Here is a 17,393-nt window from a genome sequence, read left to right as displayed (position 1 = left end):
ATCTGAAGCAAATAGTTTTGAGACGACAATCTGTCAGTCATTTAAATTCCTACCTTGTCCATAATGACCTTTACAAATAGAGAATATAGAGGGGAAATGGAGCTATTTAAGTAAATTATAATTAGATATAGGATTTAGTTAATGGGTAGCTATGAGGAAGCTAAATGATAAAATACAGATCAGCATTCAGAGGTGCTGATAAAATGCTTTGCTAATAACCATATATTAATATGGAACAGAATGAGACATCAAATTTAAGTTTAATGTATATCTTGCTTGTATGTGAAATATACTGTAAGTGGGACTTGTAACAAGGATTTTAAAATAGTGCATCAAATTCTTAGAACTGTCATTGGTATGAAGGGCAAGAATTATAGTAAGGCTAATTAAAAATCAGATCTCTCATTACTTAGTTTAAGCCAATAGTTCTATTAGGTAGTTAGAATAGGAAACAGGAGTCCAGAATGGCGGTGGCTAAAAGACAAGAAAGAGAAGAGCCCGTGAAAATAGAACAAAGGAAGGTCCGAGGACCACCGTGAGGACCTCAGGTAGAACAAACAACACTCCTGGCTAGCCCAATTTACACAGGGCAGGCCCAGGGGGAGAAAAAACAGAAAAAGAGGAGCCAAAGCGCTGGGGGTCTCTCTCTCTCAATCCCGCACGCTGGGGCGCTCTTGTCTTCGTGTCTTTGGGTCGACCTGCCCTCATGCCTCAAAGATGGATTTTCCTGCTATTATCTAAATAAAATAGAACTGTAACATGGAGCTGTAACACTGATCTAAGAGATATAACATGGTCCGTTCGAGACCTGAGAGCTATAACATGGTCTGTCCAAGACCTGAGAGCTGTGATACGCCGAGGGGGCTTTAATATCCATCACTCCAAATCTTTGTTGTGACAAGACAGAACCAAGGAGCATATACTCGCCTGACAGTTCTTATCCCCCACAACTGATTCTTTTCCCAGAGTTATTATACAGGCAAAAACTTGACTTGTTTTAAATTTCAGTAACACTGGATTTTTCTTTAATAACCAGAGAAATATTGAAGGCAAGCAAAACTAGATTGTTAGACTGGATATCACTTTAACAAGATTTTATCTCATTTTCTTATCAGTGCCATATTGAAATAACACAATTACTTTAAAAGTTCAGACTAATCAAATAAATGAATTAGGGCAACAGAAAACAAGACAGATATTTTGCTTGCTGTTCATTTTTTATTTTGTAGGTAAAAGACAGGGTTAGATGCAAACCTTCCTGTCTAACTTGCAAACAAATAATTGTTCATATCGAATTTTTATATATACACAGTAACAAACATATTTATACAAGTTTGAAGGAGAAAGTATAATTGTTTCAAGTAATCTCCATTTAACCAACTCACTAGAGTAATGAATGCTCTCCATTTTCTTGGAAAAGAATACTAACTGATGCCTGGGCAAGATGCAGGTTTTCAGTTAGCAGGATTCTGTCTGGCACATGCTTCACCTCGGTTTCCACTTGCTGCAATCAATTTGAAAGTGAAAAGTGAAAGTTACTCAGTTGTGTCTGACTCTTTGTGATTCCATGAACTGTAACCCACCAGGTTCCTCTGTCCATGGAATTCTCAGGTAAGAATACTGGACTGAATTGCCAATTCCTTCTCCAGGGGATCTTCCCGACCCAGGGGTTGAACCTGGGTCTCCTGAGTTGCAGGCAGATTCTTTGCACTTGAGCCACCAGTAAGGCCCATGTAACAGGATATGTTTACCACCAGTTAGCTGATTTTGTTACTGCAGTGGGTTGAATAGTACTCCCCAATAAATGATACCTACTCAAAAGCTCTCAAAAACTACTCAGAAGCCTTCTCTGATAGCTCAGTTGGTAAAGAGTCCACCTGGATTCCTGGGTTGGGAAGATCTGCTGGAGAAGGGATAGGTGGCCCACACCAGTTTTCTTGGGCTTCCCCTGTGGCTCATCTCGTAAAGAACTCGCCTGCAATGTGGGAGACCTGGGTTCAATCCCTGGGTTGGGAGGATCCCCTGAAGTGAAAGGCTACCACTCCAGTATTCTAGCCTGGAGAACTCCATGGACTGTATAGTCCATGGGGTCACAAAGAGTTGGATACGACTGAGCGACCTTCACTTTCACTCAAAAGCTCACAATGTGATCTTACTTAGAATCAGTGTTTTTGCACGTGCAATTAAGAATTAAGGTAAGTTCTGAGGTAAGATCATAGTGGATGTGGGGTCACAAACATGTAGATGACCACATGAAGATAGGCAGAGACTGGAGTTACTCTGCTGAGTTACGTGGCTGAATATGTGGGGCCACCAGAAGCAGGAAGAGTCAAGAAAGGTTGGAAGGATTCTTCCTTGGAGTCTGCAGAGGGTACATGGCCCTACTGACACCTTAATTTTGGGTTTCTAAGCACCAGAATGGTGAGAGAATAAATTTCTGTAGTTTTAAGCCACACTGCTGCAGCTAAGTCGCTTCAGTTGTGTCTGACTCTGTGCGACCCCATAGACGGCAGCCCACCAGGCTCCTCCATTCCTGGGATTCTCTAGGCAAGAATACTGGAGTGGGTTGCCATTTCCTTCTCCAAGGCATGAAAGTGAAAAGGCAAAGTGAAGTTGCTCAGTCGTGTCCGACTCTTAGCGACCCCATGGACTGCAGCCCACCAGGCTCCACCATCCATGGGATTTTCCAGTCAAGAGTACTGGAGTGGGGTGCCATCGCCTTCTCCACACATACAGTTAGTGGTGATTTATTACAGCAATTCTAAGAAACTAACACAGTCACCAAACTGATTATCTTTGGTAATTTATGATAAATTTATGTTTTTATCATGTTACCTAAGCAGATGAAATGAGTGTGAAGAGTTGTAGTTTTCGTGAAAACCAAGTTGAATACTTTGGAAAAGCTAGATGAAAGTGTGTTGCTTTCCCCATGCCCAATTTAAATGTATTGGTTGATTATTGGTAAAACAGTTCTAAAAGACTGGCCAGAAATGTACTAAAAATCCACAAATATTCTGTACCCGTGTACAACTGTGTAGCGTAACATATATGATTTGTATAAGACATGTCAGAGAATGCTTATAAGCATACCTACAATGAAAAGGTAGAAAGGACCTGGGTCCTACATTAAATAACTGGCAAATAAAGATGACTTGTACTTTAAGTTAAAATATCTAAGCTTAAATGTGTTATTTTAAAAATGATATCCTGCTTTAAAAGACTTTTTGGATTAACCAAACAACTAAGGAGTCCAGATAGAAGAACACAATTAGAACACAAATTTGTAATGTCTAAGGCCAGTTAGCTTCAAATACATGTGGTTTTTTACCTTGTCATCTCTATAACTGCCACAACTCTACAGATGCAGATGATACCAGGTGATAATTTTCTGATGGTCAGCAGTCTATCCTTACAAAGTCACACCTGTTCAGTCTCAAAATTTCCTTGTATGAAATCCTGGGTTAATTTTGCTGGAAGAGATGCATGCTCTATCACACACACATTCACTCATTTTCCAAAATACAGTTTTCCACCATCCTATTACATCATTATATTCTGACAAATTTTGAAAAGAAGTTCTCCTCTCTACTTTCAGTTCAGTTCAGTTCAGTCGCTGGGTCACGTCCAGCTCTTTGCAACCCCATGAACTGCAGCACGCCAGGCCTCCCTGTCCATCACCAACTCCCAGAGTCTACCCAAACCCATGTCCATTTAGTCGGTGATGCCATCCAACCATCTCATCCTCTATTGTCCCCTTCTCCTCTGGCCTCAATCTTTCCCAGCATCAGGGTCTTTTCAAATGAGTCAGCTCTTCATATCAGGTGGCCAAAGCATTGGAGTTTCAGCATCAACATCAGTCCTTACAATGAACACCCAGGACTGATCTCCTTTAGGATGAACTGGTTGGATCTCCTTGCAGTCCAAGGGACTCTCAAGAGTTTTCTCCAACACCACAGTTCAAAAGCATCAATTCTTCAGTGCTCAGCTTTTTTTTACAGTCCACCTATCACATCCATACATGACCACTGGGAAAACCATAGCCTTGACTAGATGGACCTTTGTTGGCAAAGTAATGTCTCTGCCTTTGAATATGCTATCTAGGTTGGTCATAACTTTCCTTCCAAGGAGCAAGCGTCTTTTAATTTCATGGCTGCAATCACCATCTGCAGTGATTTTGGAGCCCGGAAAATAAAGTCAGCCACTGTTTCCCCATCTATTTGCCATGAAGTGATGGGACCAGATGCCATGATCTTAGTTTTCTGAATGTTGAGCTTTATGTCAACTTTTTCACTCTCCTCTTTCACTTTCATCAAGAGGCTCTTTAGTTCTTCTTCACTTTCTGCCATAAGGGTGGTGTCATCTGCATAAATGAGGTTATTGATATTTCTCCCGGCAATCTTGATTCCAGCTTGTGCTTCTTCCAGCCCAGCGTTTCTCATGATGTACTCTGCATATAAGTTAAATAAGCAGGGTGACAATATACAGCCTTGACGTACTCATTTTCCTATTTGGAACTAGTCTGTTGTTCCACGTCCAATTCTAACTGTTGCATCATGACCTGAATACAGGTTTCTCAAGAGGAAGGTCAGGTAGTCTGGTATTCCCATCTCTCTCAGAATTTTCCACAGTTTATTGTGATCCACACAGTCAAAGGCTTTGGCATAGTCAATAAAGCAGAAATAGATGTTTTTCTGGAACTCTCTTGCTTTTACGATGATCCAGTGGATGCTGGCAATTTGATCTCTGGTTCCTCTGCCTTTTCTAAAACCAGCTTGAACATCTGAAGTTCGCGGTTCACGTATTGCTGAAGCCTGGGTTGGAGAACTTTACTAGCATGTGAGATGAGTGCAATTGTGCAGTAGTTTCAGTATTTTTTGGCATTACCTTTCTTTGGGATTGGAATGAAAACTGACCTTTTCCAGTCCTGTGGCGACTGCTGAATTTTCCAAATGTGCCGGCATACTGAGTGCAGCACTTTCACAGCATCATCTTTTAGGATTTGAAATCACATAATTATATTCTGACAAATTTGAAAAGAAGTATGTGTTCTCCTCTCTACTTTGACATCTGCTTTTGTCTGTTTTCTTTTTTTTTTTTTTTTTTTAATATATTCTAGGCATAGATTCCCTAGCAGTTGGCTTCAGGCCTAACCTGGCCTTAGAAGAGACATTACAATTCATTTTCTACCTTCTCCTATGTAGCTGTATGTTATATGTTGAAGGAACATAAAACAACATAAATGATGCTACTGAAAATATATTTAATATAATGATGATATGATTCATTTCTTTCTGTCCTAGTTACCCATATAAAGAACTACATATATACTAGAACAATGAATTATTTCTTTTTAGAAGGAAATGTTATTTTTCTGAACAAGTAAGTTAAAGCAGCGATTGCTTGTTAAAAAAATGAAACTTGAAAACAAGTGTAATCTCCAAAAAACAGCAAAAATGCTATGGGACAAATAATAGCTGTAAAGTATTAACTCGATAAAACCATATTTTACTAAAATATTTTATTGTAATAAGATTCACTGTGCTTAAAATCAATACAAAGTAAGTTATAATTATTTACATACAAATAAATGAAACTATGTACAGTAGTTAATAACAGCTGAGGAAACAGCATCAACACAATGTTCACCTCTAAATCAGTATGTAGTTTCCTAAGGATTGTTAACAACAGTAAAGAAAAAAATTGCTGATCATAGTTGTTCCTTCTTATTTTTGGCCATGCTATGGGATGCAGGATCTTAGATTCCCCGGCCAGGGAACAGGGATTGAACCTGTGCCCCCTGCAGGGGGAGCATGGCGCCTTACCCACTGGACCACCAGGAAAGTCCTAATCCTAGTTGTTAAATTAACTGATTTCTATTAAAAAAGAAAGTTCTCAACCAGGTATATTTAAGACAAAGTATTTATCTCTTTGAAGATTAACTGAAGAAAAGTCTGATTCTCTCCTGTATACTGCAGTCTGGTGAACTTTACGATTAAATAGCATTTTTTCCAAACTTTATATCTACTTCCCAAACAGATTTTACCTCAGTATTAATGTCAAAGTATAAAGTATTTACATTATTTGACTTGGAACTAATATCCATGATGTAACAAACTATTAACAATTCTGATATTTGCACTGTATACACTCAGGTATGCCCACAAAAACCAGTCTGTTGATGGCTTTAAAAAAATATATTAAGATGCCAAATAAATCTATTTTATTATGAAGACTTTAAGAATATATTTTTATTAGACATTATGGTAACAAATCATTACCCTATATATAGTTGATTTATTCGATGCATTTTTTTAAAAAAGTAACTGAATTCCATTGTAGCTATTCTTGAAGGAAAAAAAAATCATTTCTCCAGTTGTTGAGGAGTACTAAAAGCCTCGTACACATTAGCAGCAAAGTCTTTCACTTGCTCCATCATCAACAGATCCTAGCAAAGATGAGAATAAAATATTACAGTTTGTAAAAGAACAGATAATCTGAATTCATTTCTGCAATCAAGCAACAAATCTGGCTCAAAGTTTTGTGGCATTAAGGCCAAAAAGAAAACCATTTAATGAAAGTAGTTTCTTCTATAATAAATTCCTGGAGATATTTATTAAGTTCTTATATGAGAGACAGTGGGTATGATAAGTATTCAAGTGTGGCTTGTCAAGATGAACCGCTTACTGATGAAGGCAGAGACTTTTATGAAAATGGACAAAGATAAAGTATAAATGCCACAACTTACAACTTTTCCCCCTCACACTAAGAAGATCCAAAATAGTCTTTCTGTGTGTGTGTGTCAAATGCTGGATGAGTGTCTGTTGAATAAATGATTGCAACAATGTATGCTGCTGCTGCTGCTAAGTCGCCTCAGTCGTGTCCGACTCTGTGCGATCCCACAGACGGCAGCCCACCAGGCTCCGCCGTCCCTGGGATTCTCCAGGCAAGAACACTGGAGTGGGTTGCCATTTCCTTTTCCAAAGCAGGAAAGTGAAAAGTGAAAGTGAAGTCGCTCAGTCGTGTCCGACTCTTTGGGACCCCATGGACTGTAGCCCACCCGGCTCCTCTGTCCATGGGATTTTCCAGGCAAGAGTACTGGAGTGGGGTGCCATTGCTTTCTCCACAATAATATATCCACACATACATAACCAACCACACATATATACCTGAGAACAGGGGTTCTTATGGGATTTGTTAATGTTGACTTCCCTAGTGGCTCAGAGGTTAAAGTGTCTGCCTGCAATGCAGGAGACCTGGGTCGATCCCTGGGTCGGGAAGATCCCCTGGAGGAGGAAATGGCAACCCACTCCAGTCTTCTTGCCTGGAGAATCCCATGGACGGAGGAGCCTGGTGGGCTACAGTCCACGGTGTCACAAAGAGTCAGACACGACTGAGCACCTTCACTTTCACTTTCAATGTAAATAAAAAATTACATCTTTTTTTCATGAACCTTTAACTGAAATCTAGCATTTCTTTCAGCTGTGTATGTAAGCAACAAACTGACAGTAGAACCTGTGAGTTGGTCTTTAGCAGAATTCAGACATTTTTATATCATATGCTAGGTAAGTTGCGGAAGTTACATGAACTGTCATTTTAAAAAATATTTTGAAACTGTATACAGTTGGTTTTCGTTAAAACCTACCTATTTTACAATATACACTTATAGGCATCATTCTGAGGTGTCCATAGGCTTCCCCAGAGAGTGAAAGGACCCATGGCAACAGAAACCATTATGTGGTCTATGCTGCCCAGTGAGCAGCAGAGAAACAGGAAGTGAACCTATCCTTGATGCTCTCTCTTAAGCATCAGAAAACCCAAGTAAGCTTAGCAAGTCTTCATCTCACAAATTCATAGTTAAATTCTCTGAATACCACATGGTACTTTAACTCACAGAAATCGTAATTTAAAAAACTGGTGGAAGTCTTGTCAATTAATGGTCTAGTATATAAACAATCTACATCCAATGATACTAAGAAAATTTATTAATACTAAGCATTAGTATCAATGATGTTTGTACCTTTTATTTTCATTCTCAGTTATAGACTGTAATATAGTATGTAAATTATTTAAGCACCAAAGCTGATGTTACATTAAGTGTGTGTTAGTCACTCAGTCATGTCCGACTCTTTTCGATCCAAAGGACTATGGCCCGCGGGGCTTCTCTGTCTGTGGAATTCTCCAGGCAAGAATACTGGAGTGGGTAGCCATTCCCTTCTCCAGGGGATCTTCCCGACCCAGGGATTGAACTTGGGTCTCTTGCACTGCAGGCAGATTCTTTACCATCTGAGCCACCAGGGAAGCCCCAGTGTATATATTATGCTACTCATCAAGATGAACAGCTTACTGATGAAGCCAGAGATTTTTATGAAAATGGAGAAAGGTAAAGTTAAGGTTTAAATGCCAGAAGTTACAACTATTTTTTTTCTTACACTAATATGCACATAAAAATTAAAAGAAAAAAATTTAAAACATAAGAGTTCAAAAAATTTTCAGCTAAAATTAAACTTTAAATTAAGCCACATGTGAAGGACAAGCCAATGACTCTATATAAGAGAAAGGAAGAATTACAACCCATAGCCTCATGGCTCTTCACGTTCTCAAGTAGAAAACCAGAGATACTCTAATTTGAGATAAATATTACTGAGAAGATACTATCTTTACACTTAGGCCTAGAGTCTCTCTCTTCTCACTGCACATTATGGCAGTAGTTTGGAATTGAGGTGTATTATGAGTAATTTATTGCTGGTTATACAGTTTCCAAGTTTGCAAATAACTTGGAAGAAAAGTTTGGATTCAAAGCTGTTCTTTTAGTAAAATCAGTCTTATTCAGTGTATTCTATTATAAAATGCTTTCCTAAGAAAGGAGATAGAGTTATAGGGAGATGAATGAAAAATTTAAATAACCTACTGAGGATGCAGCTTTTAATGAACAGATTATTGGTGCACTATTAACAGTTATACTTATTAACTATTTAAATGCTTTACTTTCCTACAAAAATGTTTCATTTTTCCTCAAAATCTGAGGGACTGGTTCACTGATTTGCCTCAAGGCACAGCTTAATACAAAACATTAACACTAAATTCAACTGACCGCTAGAATATATCTGGACTAAAATGCAGTGTGTCTAACATGTGCTGTACTATAACATGGAGAAAGGTATTCCCAACCTCATAAAAGTACCATGATATTATACTCTCATGGGGCACTCTATTGTACTCTACATGTGGCTTCAAGTTTTTGGTTTCTTTGAACAAATATCATAGAAGAGAAATGTAATTTTATGTTAGACAAATAGGACCACAACCAAAAGTACAGTCTGTTTTGAATAATAACCCAAGCTCTCCTCTTACCTGAACAAAATGACTAGGTGTTTCACTGCAAACTGAATGGATCTGTCCATTTATTATGGGAATTATCTTAGCTAAAGGCAGGCTGACACTGGAAAGACTGAAAAATCATCACAGTAATAATTATTTTCTGAAATTATTTTATAGGAATTTAACATTTAATTATAAAAGAAATAGCCATTGAAAAGTACTTACAGAAATGTTTTAGTAAGAAAATAAAGACCAAACATAATTTTACCATCTAGAAATAACAATTATAACTGACATCATAGTTAATTTCTTCCAGTAATTTTTTTATACATATCTATACTTTTTGGGTGTTTTTATCACCCAGCTATAACCTCCCAAGCAACACTGTTTTGCATTTTTATTCTCATGCTATAATCACTCATTCCATCTCATTAAAAGTTCTTCCAAAGTATTTGTCTGTTTTTTAATTACTATATAGTAATCCATCCTCTAGCTGTGACAACTTATATCATCAGCTCCCTATGGTTGGGCATTGAGTTTTTGCCTAATTTTCTTTAATATAAATAACTCTTTGTATTTACAGTAAATTACTGAGTTGAAGGATATGAATGCTTTTAAGCTTTAAAATGTGTATTACCAAATTCCCTCTGCTTCTCTAACAGTCTGAGAGGATACCTGCTCTATCATGACTCCTTTCTACATCAAGCATTTCTTTACTCTTCATATATCTGATAGCTAAAAATCATTATCTCACAGTTTTGGTCTGTATTTCCCTTAATTACTAGCAATGTCAAATAGTTAAGTATAATAAACACTTGAGTCCTACATGAGTGATCATGAGTACTACAGGAGTTAAGAAAAGATTGAAATGGCTGATACAACTGCAACATAATTTTTATAATTCTCTAGTGTACAAGATCAAGTATTTGTTTTATATAAAAATTCTTATCACTATTCAGTAAATAACTAATACTTTTGCTAGATAGACACTGTAGTGAAATTTTGTTGACCGGAGCACCTTAATTTAGAGAACTTACTGAGGCTGAATTTTTTTTTGAGAATTTAAAGAATTGCTATAAAAGATTTTAGGATGACATTTAAATTGCTTCAGAAAATAAACTGTATGACCCTAAGCATTCCAAATCCTCAATGTTAACTGCCAATTAATCCTTTTTGTATAATAAAGAGTGGTCCCAGAGAACTGGGCAAATAAACTGTTGCTCTATGTATTTGAGAATTAAAACAGGCATTGCACATACATACTGCGTATCAGTTACTGTTATCCCTAATTTTAACAGATGAGTCTACAGTCAGTTAACATGGATTTAGTACCTATTATTTTCTGAATTTAATACAAAAAAACTGCAAAACAGTGTAAATCCTAATAGACTTAAGGTGCTCATGCTGAGATTATAATAAAACCATAAGCTATCTTTTGGCAGAGTGAATCCATGACTTAGTAATTATGATTTAAATCATTATCATCTGTACTATCTAAACAAAAAGGGCTACAGAACTAGGAGATAATTCATCAAATGGGAATATAGAACAAGAATGCCTGGTTGAATTATGAAGGCCAATTATATCTTATAGTGCTGGAATAATGTAAGAGAAAATGTTAGAACTTAAATAACATTCTCACAGTTTTGTATTCTAAAGCATTAAATTAAAAAAGCCTCAATAATTGAAACTGGCCTATGGAAAAGTAGTTTCACAAGTTAAGTACTTCTGTATAGTGGCAAAATTTTAGAAGAAATAAACATTTAAACACTGAATACTGAAAGAGCTCCTCCTAATGAAGGAGTCATTGGCTTAACAGAGTTTAATTTGTTGAAAAAATAAACATTCACATTTGTCATCTGAGATTTTCTTTTTTTGTTACCTGGAACAAAAAATTAACATATCAAAAAGCACTGTTTTATCAGAATAGTCATAAGACTGGTAACATTCTTATATGTCTTCTTACCTATTCATGGAGTTACCATGTTGCAGGTCTTGTTCAGTAGGTCGAAAGAACTCAGCCATGTTGTCTAGCAGTCTACTGAATCCTCGGTTGAGACAGGTATTCAAAACTGTACTAAAATCTGGACTACATAAAGAAGATAAATTACTTTTTAGATTTTCAATGGAAAAGGGCAAAAATTTAGTAACTATGTGGCTACCTTTGACAGCCACCACCATTTCTAGTCACAATTTTATAAACTAAAACACTATAAAAATGTATCAAGGAGTCAATATTAAAAATTAAGCATAAAAAGAGGGCTAATTGTATAACGTAATGCAGTGAGGATATTTGCTCATTTCGCTAGATTTTCTTACATTATGCGGCACTTCATAAATGTACTTTTATAAATATCAGTAATCATTACTTCTCTTGAGGAAACTCTTATGAGGAAACTCTATTAATATTTTGTTTATGTGTTCAGATGAGGAACTGGACACTTGATGCATGAAGAAATTTATCCTAAGGTATGTTACTAGTAAATATAGGAGGCAGAATTTGAACCCAGGCCTTTCTGATCTTAAAGTTCAAGCTCTTTTTGTTATATCATGTTATTACCTCACAGAAACTCTTTGATATGAAGAGTAATATATATGCTATCAGGGTTAGGAACTGCGTAGTTGAACAGATTAGTTCTGTCTCTGACGTGTAGAAATCACAATTCATCACATGGCAGTAAATTTGGTAATTATTAACATATAAACAGTAAAGTAATGGGAGTAAATAAAATTGCCTGGGGCAGTTGAGGATGAAAAAAGAACAAATACCTGGGAAACATTAGTATTTAAAGGAAAGACAGGCATAAAGGAACCTAAGAAGAAATGATCTGAGAACTGGGGAAAAACTGGGAGACTGTCAAGGCAACCATGAGAGAGAAAGAATTTCAAGAAAACCTTGATCAACAGCGTTAATTATCAGAGGAAGGTCAAGAAAGATGAACACTACAGGTCGACTGGATTTGACAAAAGAACACTGATGACCTTCCAGAGTTTCATGAAGTGACTTGAATAAGAAAAGAAGTAGAGATTGATATTGTAGAAAGTCAAGGACTAGAACTTGATGAATTCATATAATAGCTGAATTAACCTAGAAAATTTGCTGATTTTCTTCAAGATCATGAAAAAATATTAAAAACAAAGGATATAATCTGCCCAGAAAACAAGAGAAAATGATCTTAAATTATCTTTAATTTAAAAAAAACTGATACTTTAATCACTTAAGATAAAGCAGATGAACTGATATTACCACTAAGATTTCACAATGATAAAACTACCTCAAAGAGTGTAAGTGACTCAACCAAGGTTGACCAGCTGATAAACAGCAGAGCCAACCTTGAATCTAGGTCCTCTCATCTTCTAATACATAATCTGGGGCTTTTCCCATTTGTAACATTCTGGCTCTCTTCTGGGTAACTTAAAAAAGTTAATACTCTATTGAAGGCGGATGTGAATTTTTATCACTCAAAGATTTAGTAATATGAGAGTCGAACCTGAAAGGGTCAGGGGAAGTAGTTCTCATAACTGCGTATGTGTGTGCACACACAGCACGTGTGCACGTGTGTATACCTGAGGATTAGCTAGAGCTGGCTAGCTCTGGCTGGCAAGAGCACCTCTTCCCAAGTCAGCACTGAGTGGCATCAGATTAGGAGTCAGCAGAGTCAGCACTGCTGTGGCTACAATTTTAGTTTTCGTTTTTGTTTTCTTTATAGGGCTAGTTGTTAAACATATACCAGAATACACTGGGCATATAAGAATCACCATTTAAAGCTTTCCTCAAAATATAAATGCTAACTATCTTCCGGTCCCTTAACTAGTATATCAGAATCTCTAGGCTAGGAAAACAGGTAGGGGCAATCCTGGGTGTCTTGGAAAAAAAATCTCTGCTTACCTCCCTACCCTAACAAGACAAGCACGAGTGTAGGTAGGAAATCCTACTAAAAGCAGGGGAATATATTTAAAATTTAATTTTAACAAAATATTATGTTGAATATTTGTCCAAGAAAAACTATAAGATGGTCATGAATACATTTAAAATAGAAGCACATGTTCCTGTGACATGCAGCGTACATACCTTTCCAACATGTCTCTAGTTTCATTGAGTAGTTTAATAGTGGTAACATCTCTAGGAGAAAGTCCGCAGGCCTGTGAAATTAAAAGGCCACACTTCAGGGTTTCAAATATAGCACAGGGTTAATGTGAAACAAACTCAAGAGTTCAGGAAATCTGAAAACTCTATGTCCTATCAACAATTAAAAAAACATGTTCAACTCAAAGAAACTATACAGGTTGATGTGCACAGATGAGTAGCATTTAAAACACTGAGTCACAATAGGGTCTTTATAAGATCTTTATTTATCTGAAGGACATATTAACAAAGAAAAATTAGTCTTCCAGGTTGCAGAGGCCAGAGATATTTTTTTCTATTATTATTAAGGGATTTTATTAGGATATGCATGTGTCTTTTCTCATCAATCTAGTTTAATCTAAGGCTCCATGTGTTCTTCCAATCTAAGTTGTAGGTTTAAATTCAATTCAGATAAGATGTGCTCCATCGTCCCTCTCATTACCTGTTCTTTTGAATTATTTTCTTTTTTAAGTCCACTGTTGAATTTTAAAATGTGGAAATTGCTTTATCATTCCAGAAAGCTTTAAGAATACTATTATTGCATCTCCTCAAGATTCTAATTTTTAAGTGAGTTTTCTCTTGCTTCTCTTGTTAATTCTGACAGGTCTGTTCTGTTCATTCAGTTTAGCTTCCATTCTGCAGGGGTTCATGAGGTTCTCTTAAATGGCTTACAACCTATCTCTGGAGCCTCCAGGGGAGCGGGAAGCAGGCAATGAAAAACATGGCAATCTTTGTTCCAACAGGGCCTTTAGGCTGAGGTATGGCACAAGGGCCTCTTTAGTCTAAGACTTCTCCAGTCGTTAAGTGAGGAAGATCCTTCTCTCAACTGCAAAGAATGGATGCAATCTGCTTACATGTTAATAAGCAGCAATTACTTTAAAAGAGGCCTATAACCTGTAATCCTTGTATTTTTATTATTCTTAATCAATGAGTAATTTAGATCACAACTGTCCGGGACACACCAGGGTATAGCAACACCATGGCTGATAACTGTTGGAACTGGCCTTCTCTGTTTCTCAACTGGATGACTACAACCTCCTTCAGTGCACTCTGATACTGTTATCACTGATTTATCTTAAAAAGTAAACATGATTGTGGTACTGACCTGATCAAAATTCACCTTTGTCTAGAACTGGAAGTTTAGACCCTTTATCTTGGCATACAAAGCTCTTTATGATACTGTCCCCAGCCACCAGCTTTATCTTCTGTTACTTGATCTCAAAGAAATATGCTTTAGCCACTGGAACTGAATTTGTCTTCTGAATTCTCCAGGTTTACTGAACATGCGTATTCATTTTGTATCTCAATCATACATCATAGTGTCTGTCACATAACTAATATTCAATAAAATCTTGCTGAATATCTAAAATGCTTTCAAACTAGAAATCAATCACATTTATAGTTTGTTTTCTAAATTAGTGAGGTTTTATTTAAATTATTGAAATGTATCTTTCAATCACTTACCTTTCAAGTGACTCAGAAATCTAAATTTTAAGACATAATGAAAAAAACATTAACAGCAAAGAGTAACTGGTTTTGCTTAAATAGTTTTGAATTAAGCACCTGAACTGCTAATGGAGTTTCTTCATCTGGCATCATGTAATGGCATAATAAAGATTTGGATCCATCATTATTAATCCAAGAAGATGATTTATGCTGCTCAACGAGATCTCTGATTTCTTTTAGTTTTTGCTCCAAGTCCAAAAGGGACAAAGAATGTTTAAGAGAAACACTAGAAACAGAGAAAAGGACACTGGGATAAGTGAAACTATACCACACGTCCTACTAATACTCCTTTCCTAACAGGTTACTACCCGAGATCCTGTTTCATCCCGTCACACCTGAAACTACTGACTATGAAATCATCAGAGTAGATTAAGAAATCGGCCATTGGTTTGGGGCCAAGAAAAATCTCGTTGCAGATTTCACAAGAAAATTCCCACTGTGATTAAAGACACTGCATATGAACAGGAGTTAAAAGCCTCAGAGGCAGATTTTTAAAAGCAGGTCTTTTGTCTCATGACCCAAATATTTTTGGTTTGTTTTGAAATCAATCAATACACAATGAAATATTAAAGCTTTCCCCTTAGTATCAAAACGTTGATACCGATGAAGAAAACGGATTCCACAATGTAATACCCAGGGCTGTGTCTGTATTAGGTTAAAAGAGTTTTGCAGACCACCGTTTGTCAAGTCACCAGCTTCACTAGAACTGTTAATTTTTCTTTTATTCATCAGACTCAGGAAGTTAGGAAAAGCCAATGCAAAATGCCTTGCCTTCCTAAAATCTTCTGCACAGCTTGTTTAATGACAGTGATCAATTCTGTCAGGCCTATAAAAAGAAAAATAAATGTAAAAAAAGCATTGTTTACATTTTAAATTCCTCAATAATACAAATGAATGAATTAGAATTAGTTTACAGGTCATAAATAATAATCTTACCATCTCCAAGGAGGTGCTGAATACTTGATAAATATTGCTGTTGGACATCTGGGGGAGCAAGAACTGTCTGTACGAAATAGACATAAGGTGCTCAATATTATTAATAAATAATGTTTTCATTATAACTGAAGCTGAGATTCTAGGACCTAGAACAATAGGAAACACTACTCTCTAACATAACCAAGTCTAGTTTCAACATATGAAGAAAAATAATGGTTAAAGTTTATAATCACATGAAATATAATTATTCTATATAAATTATCATGATAATATTTGGTTAAATTTTGAATCTCTTGAAAGATAAGGCAGTATCAGTTTAAGTCTATTAAACTTACGGTGCCATTTTTGCCAACTGCTGCATTATCCAAATAAATATATCCACCGATTATGTTTAACTGGACTCGCAAAAGAACCACCAGCATGCAAGTACTGTACACAGCTACGATACTTCTTGTGAAACCTTTGCAGAGAAAAGAAAACCTCTTGGTACTAATTGTTAAAACACAAACAAATGTGTAAAATCGCAAACCATCCCTATGTTATTTTTTCATAAGACAACTTAAAATATACGTTTATAATTACTTCAAGTACAAAAATGTATCAATTCAAAATATTTCAGTTTATCTGATTACAAAATATTTATTGTCAATTAGGAATGATCTCTTAATTGAAACAATAACCAATAAAGATAATAACCAATATATTCAGGGAAGGGTTAAAGGACTGGGAAGCACTCAGTTGTAGCCTCAGAGCTCTGAGCTGTCCAAGGAGCTTGTTCAGAATCAGGGAAGAGCGCTGAGCATGAAGAGCTCCAGCTGTCACTGGCAGGTAAAAGAGCACAAAGGATAAGCTCATACAGGGATGGAGGAAGGTACAGAGAGACAGAGACCAGTCTTCACAGGTGTTTAGGACCGACTGTTCAAAACAGAGGTAAGAGAAAGGTGCTGACTCTTGCTGAGACGAGGGAAATGTCCAGTGGATTTAGCAACACTACTGATCTGTGATATCTGCTTGGATGGAGATACAGGAGTGGAAACCAGGCTCCAAGTGTGTCAGAGAATGAGAGGGAGTGCAGAAGAAAAGAAACAGAATGTAGAAAGCTTTAGTATTACACAAGGGAGATTAAAAAAAGTACAATAGCTGAAAGGAAATATAGGGTACTACACAGGTTTATTTCATTTTCAAACAGGCAAAGCTTAAGCATGATTTGTGTTTCCCTGGTGGTTCAGTGGTAAAGAATCCACCTGCTAAGAAGCAGACATGGGTTCAGTCCCTCAGCTGGGAAGATCCCCTGGAGAAGGAAATGGCAACCCACTCCAGCATTTTTGCTTGGGAAATTCCATGGACAGAGGAGCCTGGGAAGGTACAGTCCATGGGCTGCGAAGAGTCAGACATGACTTAGTGACTAAACAACAAGCATGATTCAGTTAGGAAAACACAAGAATGACAGAGGATGAAGTTCTGAGACATGGAGATATATGTATCTATCTGTCCTAGGGAAGCTTTT

At 36.8% G+C, this 17,393-nt stretch overlaps 1 protein-coding gene across 1 annotated transcript in view; it reads right to left on the bottom strand.

Moving 5' to 3' along the window:
• Positions 1 to 5,503: 5,503 nt before the first annotated feature.
• The window catches only part of PEX3 (peroxisomal biogenesis factor 3), a 32,262-nt gene continuing 20,372 nt past the window's right edge, over positions 5,504 to 17,393 (bottom strand). The window contains exons 5-12 of the mRNA XM_069598582.1: positions 16,222 to 16,346; positions 15,887 to 15,953; positions 15,722 to 15,776; positions 15,008 to 15,176; positions 13,391 to 13,461; positions 11,285 to 11,407; positions 9,352 to 9,448; positions 5,504 to 6,445 (exon numbers count right to left, since the gene is read on the bottom strand). Of these exons, the coding sequence (XP_069454683.1) occupies positions 6,362 to 6,445; positions 9,352 to 9,448; positions 11,285 to 11,407; positions 13,391 to 13,461; positions 15,008 to 15,176; positions 15,722 to 15,776; positions 15,887 to 15,953; positions 16,222 to 16,346 (791 nt within the window). The 3' untranslated portion in view covers positions 5,504 to 6,361. The remainder of the gene's footprint in view (positions 6,446 to 9,351; positions 9,449 to 11,284; positions 11,408 to 13,390; positions 13,462 to 15,007; positions 15,177 to 15,721; positions 15,777 to 15,886; positions 15,954 to 16,221; positions 16,347 to 17,393) is intronic.

Source organism: Ovis canadensis, chromosome 8 (assembly GCF_042477335.2).
Source record: "Ovis canadensis isolate MfBH-ARS-UI-01 breed Bighorn chromosome 8, ARS-UI_OviCan_v2, whole genome shotgun sequence".
In the NCBI taxonomy this organism is placed as follows: domain Eukaryota; kingdom Metazoa; phylum Chordata; class Mammalia; order Artiodactyla; family Bovidae; genus Ovis; species Ovis canadensis.
The sequence above is the reverse complement of the archived record's forward strand: the minus strand, read 5'-3'. Positions and strand labels throughout refer to the sequence as shown.